At 45.6% G+C, this 15429-nt stretch overlaps 1 protein-coding gene across 10 annotated transcripts in view; it reads left to right on the plus strand.

Moving 5' to 3' along the window:
- Positions 1 to 8263, plus strand: part of ASTN2 (astrotactin 2) — a 1902914-nt gene extending 1894651 nt beyond the window's left edge. For all 10 annotated transcript variants that reach the window (XM_033961675.1, XM_033961676.1, XM_033961677.1 and 7 more), the window contains one exon: positions 7448 to 8263. In XM_033961675.1, coding sequence (XP_033817566.1) covers positions 7448 to 7685 — 238 coding nt within the window. In that variant the 3' untranslated portion in view covers positions 7686 to 8263. The remainder of the gene's footprint in view (positions 1 to 7447) is intronic.
- The last annotated feature ends 7166 nt before the right edge of the window (positions 8264 to 15429 follow it).

Below are 15429 nucleotides of genomic sequence, written 5' to 3' on the forward strand. Positions count from 1 at the left end.
TAAATGACTCCATTGCTGTCAATCTGCTTCTATGAAACAATCACTATTTTTTGTGATTCGACGTGTGATGTGGACTCCTGTTAAACTGAATAAGTTCAACTCTGGATATTCTTCTCTATGTTGGTCCTGCTGCTGTGAGAAGAGAACATTGGATCATATGTTGTTTTATTAACCTAAAGTTTATGATTTCTGGAAATAGGTATCGAGTCATGTTCAGATGTTCTAAAGTATGCTGGAGCCATTTTTAACATTTTCATGATTCAATATAACCAAAGATCAAAAGATGTTAATAGCTACTCTTACTGCAATAGCAATTCAAACCATTTTGAGAACGTGGAAGAATGCAGCCTTATTATCTTTTCAGCTTTGGTGGAACTCTATGAGCCGGATTCTGTATAGGACGCCCAGTCTTAGAAGCCGATGGGCATCCTATATAAAATCAGGCTTAAGGCCACCTAAAATAAACCCGATTCTGTAACCAACATCCATGTTACAGACGCCGGTTAGAGAATCGGGTTATTGTAGACGTGGCCACTAAGCTTATCGTGGCAAGTTATCTCCCTGCCGCAATAAGTTTAGTGGCTGCCAATCCCCCCTCCCTGAATGAACATGGCAGGAGGGATGCCCCGTCCTCCTGCCCAGAACACCTGCTTCAAACGAATGTGGCAGGAGGGATGCCCAAATCCTGCCCGGAACACCCCTCCCAGATGATCGCTGGCAGGAGGGTGCCCAATCCCTCCTTCCGGAACGCTCCCTGACACACCCGAATGAAACAGATAGGAGGGTACCTAATCCCTCCTGCCAGAAATCTTCCACCCCCCCCACCGTAGATATCCTGACGAACTCCCACACACGCACAGACCCCCACACACACATTCCCCAGACACCCCTCCCCCCCCGATAACCTTTAATGATGGCTGGCCGGGTCTTCTCACCGTCTGTCCGGCAGACCCGCCTCTGTCGAAATGAGGCGGGCCTGCTCCTTCCTGGTGCACTCTAGGATGCACTGGGGAGAGTCCTAAGGCCTGATTGGCCCAGGCGCCTAAGGCCCCTCCTACAGAGCCTGCGTCCATCCTCCCTGTCGAAGGTAAAGGCCAGGGCAGAGAAGCTTACATCCTGGAGATAAATGCATGGCTACATGGATGGTGTCATCGAGAGCATTTTGGCTTCCTGGACCATGGGATGATTTTCCAAGGGCTGCTGAGCAGGGATGGTGTGCATCTATCAAAGAAGGGAAGAAGGCCACCTAAAATAAACCCGATTCTATAACCAACATCCACGTTACAGACGCCGGTTAGAGAATCGGGTTATATGACACATTGGCAGCAGGCTGGCTAATCTACTGAAGAGGACTTTAAACTAAAGTGATAGGGTGGGGTGATCAAAGCCCACAGGTAAGTAAATCATTGAATACCTCTACATGGATGAGAAAAAGGGGCAATGTCTGAAAAGCAGTATATACTATTGCTCAAAGTATGGGAAACAATATTCTGGATCTAGAAGCCGTGATGAAAAAAAATGAGTTGGATATAGCAGTGATCATGGAGACATGGTTCATGGAGAACCATGGCTGGGATGTAGTTATACCAGGCTATAATCTGCTCAGGAAAGACAGGGTAGGAAGAAAAGGGGGTGGAGGCGGGGGGTGGAAGTAGCATTATAAGGATCATATTAAAGCCACACAATTGCAGGATCTGCAGAGCAAGGAAAAATCTACTTTTAGGATTAAATGTACAGTAGGCCAGCATTTTGCAGGCCTACATTTCAGGATTCTGTTGCGGCTCTAGGGAGATGCATAGGGATGCTTAAACTCGCCCAAGGTCACTTCCAGGAGAATCCACGCCCTTGCCCAGCCATGGGCGAGCTTAAGTGTCCCTATGTGTCTCCCTAGACCCACAACAAATGCCTACAGTGTAGGTATCTAGCTTCAGGGAGTTTTTTGTTTTTTTTAAATGTGCATTCCGATTGGCTGCCAGGCTCCTTTATACATTGGATATTGACAGGGATTCTTGACTGAGTCCATCATTAGGATCTGGGCAGCCTCATGTTACTGTTTCATACATTTATTATTTTGAGAGAAAAAGTGCTTCCAGATGTTTGGTTTGAATTTGCTATTTCTTGTCCTAGTAATTCATATTAACTTTAATATTTACAAGATCAGAACTTTTCTTTAAGGTCCCTCTATAATCATGTCCAAATCTTTGCATACATAAATTCTTTTTGTTTTAACTTTTTTTTACCTTTTTCTCTTTTCACATCTGTTTTAATAATATGGTTGACCAGCTCAGGACACACTATTCTAAACTACAGATTTGTAGCAGCTAGAGCACTATAATTCCATAACCTGGAAGAATCTTATAGTTCGGTATTCAAAAAATGTACACTTCTAACTTTGAGAGTTATGTTTATAAATTGGCCTCTTTGAAAATTTACCAGGATTCTAGTGCAATGTGTTTATTGGTCCTGAACCATAGGGTCTTGTATCTAAACCATCTAATTGCTTGCAGAAAATTGTCAATCATGTTCTCAACTCCACCTCCTTCCCAGTGAGCTGCTCCTGCCCAACCCAGCCCATGTTCCTAAAGTCCTGCCCACAGGAAGGCCTAAGGCTACTGGGCCAATTCCGGTTGGCCCAGGCACCTCAGGCCCCACTGTGGGCGGGGTTTGAGGCACCTGGGTCAATCAGACCCTAAGGCCTGCTGGATGGACGGACTTGGGACCCGTCCATCCGGCCAACTTTTTACAGGTATGGGGGAGTCGGGGGTGGGAGGTGGTGTCGCAGGGTCAGCGGGGGGGGGTCTCGCAGGTCAGCTGGTGGGGGGTGTTTGGTGGGCCAATCGGGGGTTCGTCGGGGCAGTCATGGGGGTGCTGCTTTGGGGCAGGAGGGCCTGGGATCCCTCCTGCCCATATCTTAGTGGGGGTGGAGGGTAGGGGGGTCACCTGGGCAGGAGGGCTTGGGCTCCCACCTGCCTGGATCATTTTGGCGGGGTGGGGGGATCGCCTGGGCAGGAGGGCTTGGTCTCCTTCCTGCCCTGATCGTTTTGACGGGGTGGAGGTGTCGGCTTTCGCTGGGCCAGGAGGGCTTGGGGTGGTAGACAGCCACCATCAGCTCAGCGGCCCCTTTTTCGGCACTTGTACCTCTTTTGACTTGGTCTAAGTCAAAACGTATAAATGCCGACTAGGCAACCTGCCTAAAGTTTTGGTTATACCTGCTGTATGCCTATGTCTAGGTCGGACCACCTCCCGCCCTTTCCCTTCCTCTAAAAACGCCTCTTTTCGCTCTATGCGTTTAGAGGCAGGAGAAAGATCTAAGCTGGTTTTAGATACGTCTAAAAACAGCTTTGGTTATGGGTACTTGGACGATCAGGCTTTTTGATTGTCCAAGTACCCATTTAGGCCACCTTTTAGACATTTGGGGATTTTTGATTATGAGCCCCTAACTCTCATGTTTTATTTTTTTAGGCTTCTGACATTTGTATACAGACACTTCAAATTGTGTTTTTTCCTTGTAACTACAGGCTGCTGAGGAGACAGGGAAAATCTGAGTTTTTTACCCTGCCTTCCTCTTAAACCCACCATTATTGGAACCTCTCTACTGGGACTTCCTAAATATCCTGTTTCAATAGTATCCTTCAGGGATACCTCACACTGAACCATCTGCTCCTGGGCAAACTGTCGGCTTTCCCTCGCATCTCAGTTTAAAAGCTGCTCTATCTCCTTTTTAAACATTAGTGCCACCAGCCTGGTTCCATCCTGGTTAAGGTGGAGTCCATTCTTTCAGAACAAGCTCCCCCTTTCCAGAAGGTTGCCCAAATCTAAATCCTTAATCCCTACACCATTGTCTCAACCACACATTGAGACTTTAGAGCTCTGCCTGCCTCTTGGGTCCTGCGCATAGAGCTGGGAGCATTTCAGAAAATGCTACCCTGGAGGATCTAGATTTCAGCTCTCTACCTATGAAATTAAATTTGGCTTCCAGAACCTTCTTCCCATATTTTCCTATGTCATAGTTACCTACATGTACCAAGACAGCTGGCTCCTCCCCAGCACTATCTAAAATCCTATCTATGTGACACGCGAGGTCCACCACCTTCGCACCAGGCAGGCAAGTGACCAGGCGATCCTCACACTCAACAGCCACCCAGCTATCTACATGTCTAATGATCGAATCACCAACTACAACAGCTGTCCTAACTCTTCCCTCCTAGGCAGAAGCCCCTGGAGAAACATCCTCAGTGTGAGAGGATATTGTATCCCCTGGTGGGCAGATCCTAGCTACAGGATTATTTCCTACTTCACCAGGGTGATGCTCTCCTTCTAGGAGACTTCTATTCTCCAAGGCAGCCCAGGGGCTACTAGATTGGAGGTGGGACTTCTCTACAACATCCCTGAAGGTCTCCTCTATGTACTTCTTTGCCTCCTTCAGCTCCTCCTAGTCTGCTACTCTAGCCTCAAGTTCTCTTGAAAGCTAGGAGCTCTTTGCAGTGCTTTTCACACATATAACTTTGCACACAAATAACTTTTCGCCAACCGGGAGAAAATCTTACATGTGACACTCAGTGCACATGTTCCACCTAGTAGGTCCTGGAAAAGCTTTGATTATTGTTTCAGGACATCCAGGTGGAAGCTGGATGCACAGTAGCTTAGAAGTGCTGCTGAATGTCCAGAAAGTTTGTTTTGATTATCGGCACTTGGACGTCCCTGCTATTAGGACGTCCAAGTGCCAACTTAGGCAGATTTTGGATATTTTAAAGTTTTGATTTTTCCCCTTTTAATTCTTAAGTGTAAGGGATGGAAGACGGCTTATGAAGTCTAAAGAATCCTCTAAGCTGAAAGTGAAAGTGTACCAGCCGATATTCAGTACCGTGGCTCACATAGCTTAAACGGGGTGAATTTAAGACAGTGTTTGGGCTGTCCTAAATTCCTCCACTTAGCTATGTGGGTGCTGGCACTAAATATTTCCAGTACCCACATAATCCACAGCTCCTTCCCAACACCGCCCCAATTTTTTTTTGTTAGCCAGTTTATAATGATATTCAGTGGCACTGTTCAGTTACATGCTGCTGAATATTGCTACTTAGGCAGCAATAAGCAATTTAACTGGGCTGGGGAGGCTTCTGATTACTTAAATTTCTTTGACTATCGACCAGTCACTGTCTGTATAACCATAAAAAACTATCATCATAGTTAGCATTAGCTATAACTCTTGACTGTTTATCATCTTTTCATACAAATCCATTATAAAAGTGAAGACTACAAAATATTGACCTTGGCACATTGTCTCTTGATTTACAGTACTTTCATTAGAATTAGAAACATAGAAACATAACCCATCAAGTCTGCCCACTCTATTGACCCTCCCCCTTAACTACCCTCTGAGAGATCGCACTCTGATGACCCATCCCCTTAACTCTACCCTCTTAGAGATCCGACATGGGCATCCCATTTATTCTTAAAATCTGGCTCGCTGCTGGCCTCGATCACCTGCACTGGAAGCTCATTCCAATGATCAACCACTCTTTCAGTAAAGAAATACTTCCTGGTGTCGCCATGAAATTTTCCACCCCTGATTTTCAGCGGATGCCCTCTTGTGGCCGAGGACCCTTTAAGAAAGAAAATATCATCTTCCACCTCGAGATGACTAGTGATATACTTAAATGTCTCAATCATGTCTCCCTTTTCCCTACGTTCTTTGAGAGAGTATAGCCGCAATTTGTTCAGCCTTTCCTCATACGAGAGATCCTTGAGCCCCGAGACCATCCTGGTGGCCATTCGCTGAACCGACTCAACTCTCAGCATATCTTTACAGTAATGTGGCCTCCAGAATTGTACACAGTATTCCAGATGAGGTCTCACCATGGTTCTGTACAATGGCATTAGGACCTCGGGCTTCCGACTAACAAACTTTTGATCTGAACCTGAGACTATGAACTGCATGACATTGGATTAATTAGTTTGGCAACTAATTAGTCTGGCAATTAATCCAGTTTGGCAACTGGATACTGCATGGACAAACCTGTAATACAACTGCTAAAAACCTCAAAGGTTGTATAGAAAATTAGTGCACTATGAAAAAATGAATGCTGACTTGCTGGGGCATAATAAGATATTCAAATTGGTTTGGGGTCTATTGACGTCTTTTGTAGGTTTGTTATAGTTGCCCTTTATCTTTATTTTCCATTGTATTGCAGAAGGGGGATATATCTTTTGTTTTGGTATTATTCCTGACTAGTATTTTAGCCCGTTACTTTAACGAGTGCTAGAATATATGTCTGTCTGTCTTTCTTTCTGTGTCTCTCTCCCTCCTGCTGTTTTTCTTTTTGTCTGTCTCTCTCCCTGGCCCCCTTTGTCTGTCTGTCTTTCTGTGTCTCTCTCTGCCCCTGTGCCTTTCTTTTTTTCTTTCTGTCTGCCTTCCTCTCGCTGTCTGGCTTTCTTTCTATCCATCTGTCTCTCTCCCCCCCACACTTCCCTGTGCAGCAGCCACAGCAGCATTCCCTCCCCCTCCATGTCTCTGTGCAGTAGCATTCCCTCCCCGCCACTACTTCCCTGTACAGCAGCATTTAGATCCCCACCTTCCCTGTGCAGCAGCCACAGCAGCACCAGCATTCCCTCCCACCCCACACCACTTCCCTGTACAGCAGAAGCGTTTCCCTTACCCCCCTTTCCCATCCTTCGGTCTTGACTGCTCCCTTAGTCCCTTGCCGCCCCCACCCTTCCCTTCCCTAGGTCCGACCATCTGCCGATTCCAGCAGCGTGTACAGCACTCTACACACGCTGCTTCGGGGCCTTTTACTGCCTTGATTTACTCTGGCACGTCCCTGATGACATCATAAGAGATGCGGCAGAGCAAATCAGGGCAGTAAAAGGCCCCGAAGCAGCGAATATAGAGTGCTGCACACGCTGCTGGAATCAGCTGGTTTTGAGTCGGGACCGTGGCATCCCTTCGCGGCTGGAGTGTTTTGGGCTTCTCTTCCCGCCACGCGAGGTGTCACCACGGCTCCTCTCGATCCTGCCAGCGTCAGAAGCCTTCTCAGACGCTGGTGCGGCTAGTGAGAGGAGCCGACACGGAGAGCAGGAAGTCCAGCGCTGGCGGCGAGTGGTAGGTGCTGGAAAGTAAGGCTGGGGACTCGCGCATGCGCACTCCTGCAAGGCCATGGACCTACATCTCACAGATCAGGGAAAACAGAAGCACGCAGTTGAGTGCGCATGCGCGGCTAGCGTTATATTATATAGGATGGTAATGATGGATGGGGGAAGGAATTTTTGTCTTTTGTATAGATTCTGATTGTTTATAAGTGTTTATTTGATTATTATTATTTTGTATGTAAATTGTATTGCACTTTTTGTTGGCATTAAAAACTAAGTAAAGTTAAAAAAAAATTAGTGCAGAAAAATGCATTGTCCCTGTTCTTGTTTCTGTGCTTAACTACCCTTTTCTCTATTACAGGAAAGCTCATCTGATTTTGAGAAGATTGGAGAAGGTCAGTAGTCACTGTTCCACTCTTCTTCATAGTGCCTACATCCAGAGTCGCATAGACACTGTACCATATCTGCTGTGTCACACTGAGGAGGGTCGTCCATCTGGCACAGTGTGGTACAACATCTTAAAGGACATCAAAATCACATGTGAAGAGAAAATGGTCCACATGCCCCGCAACATATATGGAGACTCTAAGGAACGATGAGGTGCATGTTGATGAGCTGCTATTCCTTTGTGCAAGGGCAGGAAGCTCATGAACAAAGACTCAGGATGTTCTTGAGAATTTGGGGAAAGGGTAGAGTCACAGAGGCTGAAGATAATGCCAAGGCCAAAACAGTCTGTTTTTTTAAAAGAAGAAATGTGATGAACTATAGAAAAGTTACATCAAGTGGAATGTTCATTTTTTAAAATATCTTATTTGACTCAGTAGAAGACTGTCTCTTTTTTAAGCTTTTGCTACTGAACCCTGAACTACACCATCAAAATCTGAAACATGGAAAAAAATATCAGCAAGCCATACTAGGGGTCATTAAGGTTTCATGGCCCATGTGCTATACCACCAAGTGCTAGCTGATGTTGCTTGATGGAGGATGCTCCTTGGCTGCAAAACACATTGAAAGCATTGTCCAGAAAGCATCTTTCTTTGACATTAATGCAAGGAAAATATCAGAACATTGCAGGAAAAAATAATTTTTATGCTGCAAATTTGCATACCTCCTTGCCTGTTAAACTTAAAATCTGTGGACCTTCCTTGTAAGGTCCTTAAAAGTACTTTGCATTAAAATCCTCTTGAAATCCATGTTCTTGCCTGCTTGGTGTATTTATTTAATTATTCCATTTTCTATACCATTCTCCCAGGGGAGCTCAGAACGGTTTACATGAATTTATTCATGTAGTCAAGTATCTAATATAAGGCATGTTCCTTAAACATTCTTGATATATTCTCTGTAATAGTAATCATTTGCTACCTAATTGATGGATTTGTATATCTTTCAAAGGAATCACTTAAGACAAAGAGGACCATTTATACTCTGTACAACATGAGACATTTTTTAGTTCAGGTGTGAGGACATTACTGACCAGCAAATTAGGGAAATGGAGAATCAGCTACTTTTTCTGTACTACTCACATCCTAAAAAAGACATGACAAAGCAGTAAGACTGGACTTAGTAGAGGGTTAAAAAACAAGGATATGAATGAACATTGATTCATGATGATTTATGAGTAGTTTATTTGAAACCCAAGATTAAATTACATGAAGGCATTATTTATCATTTTGAAATACATGAGAAGAATAGTGTATGAATAAACATAATTCTAGTCCACTTGTCCTGAACACTAGGGGGCTCATAATTAAAAAAAAAAAAAAAAAAAAGTCTAAAAAGTGGTCTAAATGGGTACTTGGATGATCAAAAATCCTGATCGTCCAAGTACCCATAATCAAAGCTGGTTTTAGATGTATCTAAAACCAGCTTAGGCCTTTCCACTGCCTCTAAACGCATAGAGCGAAAAGAGGCGTTTTTAGAGGAGGGGAAAGGGCGGGAGGTGGGCCAACCTAGACCTAGGCGTAAAGCAGGTACAACTAAAGATTTTGACAGGTTACCTAGTCAGCAATTTGACTTAGACCAAGTCAAAACAGGTATAAGTGCCAATAAAAGGGCCTGCTGAGCTGATGGCAGTTGGCGCGATCAGCTCAGCGGGCCGGCAACCTACCCACCCCCTACTGCAACCATCGTGGCAGGAGAGATGGCACATCTCCCCTGCCACGATGTGATCACCCCTCTACCCGAACTGCCGCGACCCGTGATTAGATGAGGACTATCTCTCCTGCCGCAGTTTGTGGCAGTTCGGGTAGAGGGATGATCGCATCGCAGCAGGGGAGATAGCCAATCTCTCCTGCAGCGATGTATCACCCCCTCGATCCAGGCAGGAGGGAGCCCAAGCCCTCCTGCCCCGTCGAGCTGCAACCCCTCCCCAGCCAACATCGGGACAAGAGGGAGCCCATGCCCTCCTGCCCAGTCGAACCACGACCCCCCCATGCCGATGACCCTTCTTACTCCTTATACATCCAGGTTTCTTGCTCTAACGTCCTTGTATGACCTGCAGCTGTGCTCCACTGCTCCTACTCACCAGAAAGGCCAGTGTCTTGACCTCGTCCTCTCCTCTAACTGCTCTATCACCAAATTCACCTCAGATCTTATTATCTCCGACCATCAGCTTCATAACTTATCACCCTCCTCCCCAACCCCGACCGATCACTACCCATACATTTAGGAATCTTCAGGCTATTGACCCTGACAAGCTCTCTACCACTGTCTCGCCTCTCCCTTCTACTACTATGTTAAAGAAGTCTACCAATGAAGCTGTCCTCTCCTATAACTCCATTCGCTCATCTTTCAATACCCTTGCCCCTCCCGTTTCCCAATTTATAAGACATGCCAAACCCCAGCCGTTGACCCCCAAAATCGTTACTTGCACTCCTGTGCCCGAGCTGCTGAACGTCTTTGGCTTAAATCCCGCACGCTTGCTGACTTCGTACATTAAAAATTCATGCTGACTTCCTTCCAATCTACCCTCTCACTTGCCAAATAGGACTCCTACAACAGTTTAACTGTCTTAGTGCCAACCCTCGCCGTCTTTTTGCCACGTTCAACTCTTTACTCAATCGCTCTCTCCCCAGACGATGGCAAAATTCATTTGCGACAAAATTCACAAGATCCACCTTGAATTCTCAACAATGTTGCTTCCCCTGCCACCCGTTCCGACTGTACACACTGTCAATCTCCCTTTGACAACCTTTATGATCCTTTCTTCCTTTCTGAAGTTACAAAAGAGGAAACTGCTCACCTTCTGTCCTCCTCCAAACTCACCACCTGTTCCTCTGATCTGATTCCTACCTGCCTACTCGGATCCATCGCTCCCACTGTAATCCCTCCCATCTGTCACATCCTCAACCATCCTCAACCTGTCACATCCTCAACCATCCTGATGTCTTCAAACATACTGTAGTTATGCCCCTCCTTAAAAAGCCCTCACTAGACCCTACGTCCCCCTCCAACTACCGCCCTATCTCCCTCCCCTTCCTATCCAACTACTCAAACGTGCTGTTCACCGCCGTTGCCTGGACTTCCTTTCTTCTCATAATATTCTTGATCAGCTTCAATAGGGCTTTTACCCTCTCCACTCTATGGAAACTGCCCTTGTTAAAGTCTGTAACGACCTGTTCCTGGCCAATGGACTCTACTCTATCCTCATTCTTCTCGATCTGTCTGCTGCCTTCGACACTGTTGATCACCGCCTCTTTCTTGACAAGTTGTCCTTGCTGGAATTCCAGGGTTCTGCTGACTCCTGGTTTTCTTCCTATCTCTCTCTTCATACTTTCAGCGTATGTTATAGTGGATCCTCCACCACCATCATCCCACTGTCTATTGGCAAACCCCAAGACTCTGTCCTGGGCCCTCTCCTCTTTTCCCTATATACCCGCTCTCTTGGTATGCTGATCTCTTCTCACGGTTTTCAATATCATCTCTATGCTGATGACTCCCAGATCTACCTCTCCATGCCAGATATCTCTGCAGGAGTTCAGGCCCGAATTTCAGCCTGTCTGTCCAGCATTGCCGCTTGAATGTCTCACTGCCATCTTAAATTGAATATGGCTAAAACTGAACTACTTATCTTTATGCCTAAAACCGCCTCTCCCCTCTCACCATTCTCTATTTCTGTGGATAACGCTATCCTCCTCCCTGTCTTGTGGGCTTGTAACCTTAGGGTAATCTTCGACTCCTCTCTCTCCTTCTCTGCTCAGATCCAACAGACCGCCAAATCTTGTCGTTTCCTCCTCTATAATATTACCAAAATCCATCCTCTTCTCTTTGAACACACTACCCAAAACCCTTGTCCACGCTCTTATCACCTCACGCTTAGACTACTGCAACATACTTCTCTTGGGCCTTCCGCGTGCCCGTCTCTCACCTCTTCAATCTGTTCAAAATGCTGCTGCGCGACTCGTATTCCATGATAGCTGCTATTCTCACATTACCCCTCTCCTCAAGTCGCTTTATTGGCTCCCCATCCATTTCCGAATACAGTTTAAACTCCTCTTGCTGACTTACAAGTGCATTCGCCATGAAGCCCCCGATATCTCTCCTTATCTCCCCCTATGCTCCCCCCCGTGATCTTCAAGTTTCAAGTTATTAAGTATTTGATTAATCGCTTACTCAAATATCTAAGCGATTAACAAATCTTTCAATTTTCAGATAATACAGGGGTTATAAAAGACAGATGGACACTGAACAAAACATATTAAATTAATGACTAACAGAATAAACAGAAAAGGAAAACAAAGGGAAAGCCCTTCTTATCTGTACCCTTCTCTTCCACTGCCAAATCCAGACTCCGTCCCTTCTTTCTTGCGGCGCCATATGCCTGGAACAGGTTGCCTGAATCAATATGTTGTGCTCCGTTGCTGGCAGTGTCCAAATCCAAGCTAAAGGCCCACGTTTTTGAAACTGCTTTCAACTCGTAACTTCTACTCACTGCTGTCAGATACTTATACCACTATAATCTCCCCAACCCCAAAATGTCATGTCTAATTAGGTTGTAAGCTCTTCTGAGCAGGAACTGTCTATTGTGTGTTGGAATGTACAGTCACTGCGTACACCTTTCAGAAATAATAAATAGTAGTAGTAAATGCTCCTATCTGGGGTGGATTATATAGCAGATGCTCTGTATAATATCATCAGTTATGAGCAAGGTGTTAGCTTTTGTTACCTCCACCCAGTGGATGCTCTGGATCAGACAGTGGGCAGGAGATTTAGCTTTTAAAGCCACTCTAAGCAGGCTTCCCTTTCAAGGGCAGATACTATTTGGCAAGAGTCTGGATGACCTGATGGCCAGTATTATGGGCTGTTGCCCTAAGGCCTTGCCAGATAGCAGACCCTGGACAACTCAGGGTATGGGACATGGGGATTTATTTAGGCTCTTGAAGATTCTGTCCTTATGCAGGAGCCCAAGAGCAACAGAGTTCCTTTCAGGGATCACGGCAAAGTTCAGCAGGGGTAGAACATCAAGCCCCTGGCTCTTATCCTTCCCCAACCTCTAAAAAAGCACAATGATGGTAGAACATGGGCCAAGACACCCCACCCCTTCCCAGATAAGGGGCAGGCTTATCAGCCTTTTGGTTGGTCTAGGCTCAGATATGTGCAGACAGGTGAGTTCTAGAAGTTATTCAAGAAGGTTACAAAATCAAGTTTTTGCTCCCTTTTCAGAATCAAGGCAACAGTACAAAGGATACTGGATCTCTGTGCCATAGAGCAAGTACTGGACAAAGAATCAGGCTCAGCCAGATTCTCCTTATGCTCCATCATACCAAAGAAAGGCTCAGATTACTGGAGGACAATTCTGGACATAAGTCGGTCAATGCTTCACTGAAAGTGCCGCATTTTCTCATGGAGACTGGTCGATCATAGCATCAGTGGTGCCGAGGGAGTTTCTTGCCTTCCTCAATTTGATGGAGGCCTATATCCACATTCCCATTTTTCTGGTCCTCAGGAGGTATGAACCCAGAAGAGTGGGGTTGGACATGTTAATCCAACCGTGGCTGGAGAAAAGGCTCTTGTACGTGTTTCCCCTATGACCCATGCTAAGGCAAGTCATCCACAGGATGCGAGTCATCCAGGGTGCTGATTGGCCCCACAGACCTAATTCACTTCCGGAGGACGAAAGCCTCAGGCTGCTGGTCCAAGTGGATCTTCTCACTCAGGAACTGGTCCCTGTCGAGAATCTGGAACACTTTTGGCTTACAGCATGGTTCTTGCAAGGGCTGCCCTAACGACCAAGGGTTTCTCAGACATGGTCATTTCAACTCTGCTTAGAGCTAAGAAGTTGTCAGTGGTAGCAGCCTAGGCCAAGGCCTGGAAGTCCTTTCAGCACTGATGTGCTGTGAATGATGTATTAGCCCTTGCGAGCTCCGTTTTCGGTAGTCCTGAACTTTTTTTAAGAGGGACTTCAGAATGGTCTATCGATCAGATCACTGAAGATGCAGATAGCAGGCCTTTCCTGTTTCCAAGCTCGGGGGAAAGAGGCTCTCTGGCCTCTCACCCAGATGTCCCCCTAGTTCATTAAAGGGGCTCTTTGGTTGCGCCCTCTAGGGCATCTTCCTTTCCTGGAATCTTAACACTGTATCACAAGATCTCAGTAGAGCTCCATATGAGCCAATTTGGGAGGCTTTCCTTCTGAATCTTACAGTCAAGACATCAGTGACACGAGTTTCCGAGTTACAAGCCCTGCAGGGAACCGTTTCTTAAGTTTATGGATGCAGGGCTCTTCTTGCCAAAAGTACGGTAGTCTCAGCCTTCCACATTAATCATTTGCCCACTTTTCACCCTATGGGGGGGGGGGTCCTAAGAAAAAGGATAAAACATTGCATTTGCTGGATGTCAAGCGAGTGCTTCTACAGTACCTCAAAGTTACCAATGAATTTCATGTATTGGATCATCTTTTTGTTCTGACCAGTCATGACAAGAAAGGAAGGCAAGTGTCCAAAGCCTTGATATCCATATGGATTCAAATTACCATTTCCTTCGCTTATGTGGGCTGCAGTAAGCAGCCGCTGATCACATTGAAAGTATACTCCACTAGAGGTGTTGCTTCCTCAGGGGTGGAAACTCAAGCAGTTTCACTCAAGGAAATATGTAGAGCAGCTACTTGGTCTACCCCTTATACCTTTACCAAGGTCTATAGGATGGAAGTAGCAGCCAGGAAAGATGCAGCTTTTGGGTCCTCCATTTTGAAGGCAGGCTCAGTGGGCCCACTCTAGACTCCATGGATTGTATTGGTACATCCCTAGCATTCAGGCCCACTATATACATAAAAAAGACTAGGTTTTTACCTCAATAATCTTATTTCTTGTAGATGTGTCCAGTGGTCCTGAAGCCCTGCCCTGTCAGTGGGTTTTGATTTCCTTCTGCCTTAAGATCAATCCGAATTTGGAGAATTCTCTCTCAGATGAACTAAGAGGATATACTGTATATACATAAAAAAATGAAAACGCTCAAGAAAGTAAAATCTGGTTTAAGTCTCTGCTTGATAGTAGGATATGCGAGTAGCTACAAGCTCTATATAAGATTAGTGCTGGTTGGACATAGTTTTTGTACCTGTTTTAAACAGTTTCTTGAATGTTATAATGTTAATGGATATATTTATTACAGTGCAGAATAGAATTATAGTGTTGGGGATTTTTTTCCCACATTTCCTCCTTCCGGTTATGCCTGTCTTTACAGTGCCACTTGATTGCTTTTGTACAAACTAAGGGGACACAAGCAGCTTCCTGGGAAGGAGGCAGAGTTCAAAAGATAATTGACAACTGAATCTTGCTGCTATTCGAATGTATTTTTATGTTTTACTTTATAGTATTTTCTTTTGACTCACTATATTGTGGGCTAAATATTATTAGTATGTTTAACTTTTGATTCGTTTTCATATTATTGATGATCTGATATGTATCAAGTTAGAACATTGTACTTGATTTGTAAAATTAAATGTTATAAAAAAAATCTGGGATGCGCTGGGAGTGGCCTAAGACTCCAATTAGCCAGATCCCTTAAGCCACCCCCTATGATAGTGGCCTAAGGGATCTGGCCAGAGTCTTAGGCCATTCTCAGCACATCCCAAAATGCACTGGGAAAGAGGCATAAGATTCCGGTTGGCCCAGGTGCCTAAGGCTCCTCCTATGGGAGGGGCCTTAAGCGCCTGGGCCAATCAGGGCCTTAGGCCCCTCCCCGGTGCATCCCATAATCCACCACGAAGGGGCAGGCCCGCTATTCAGTGGAGTTGGGCCTGCAAGCCAGAAGCATCCCTGGCTGTCCAACTTATAAAAGGTACTGTGGGGTCGGGGTGTCCTATACAGAATCTGGCCCTTAGACCTGGTATAAGTTTCGTGTAGGCAGTCT

This window comes from Geotrypetes seraphini, chromosome 10 (genome assembly GCF_902459505.1).
Source record: "Geotrypetes seraphini chromosome 10, aGeoSer1.1, whole genome shotgun sequence".
In the NCBI taxonomy this organism is placed as follows: Eukaryota; Metazoa; Chordata; class Amphibia; order Gymnophiona; family Dermophiidae; genus Geotrypetes; species Geotrypetes seraphini.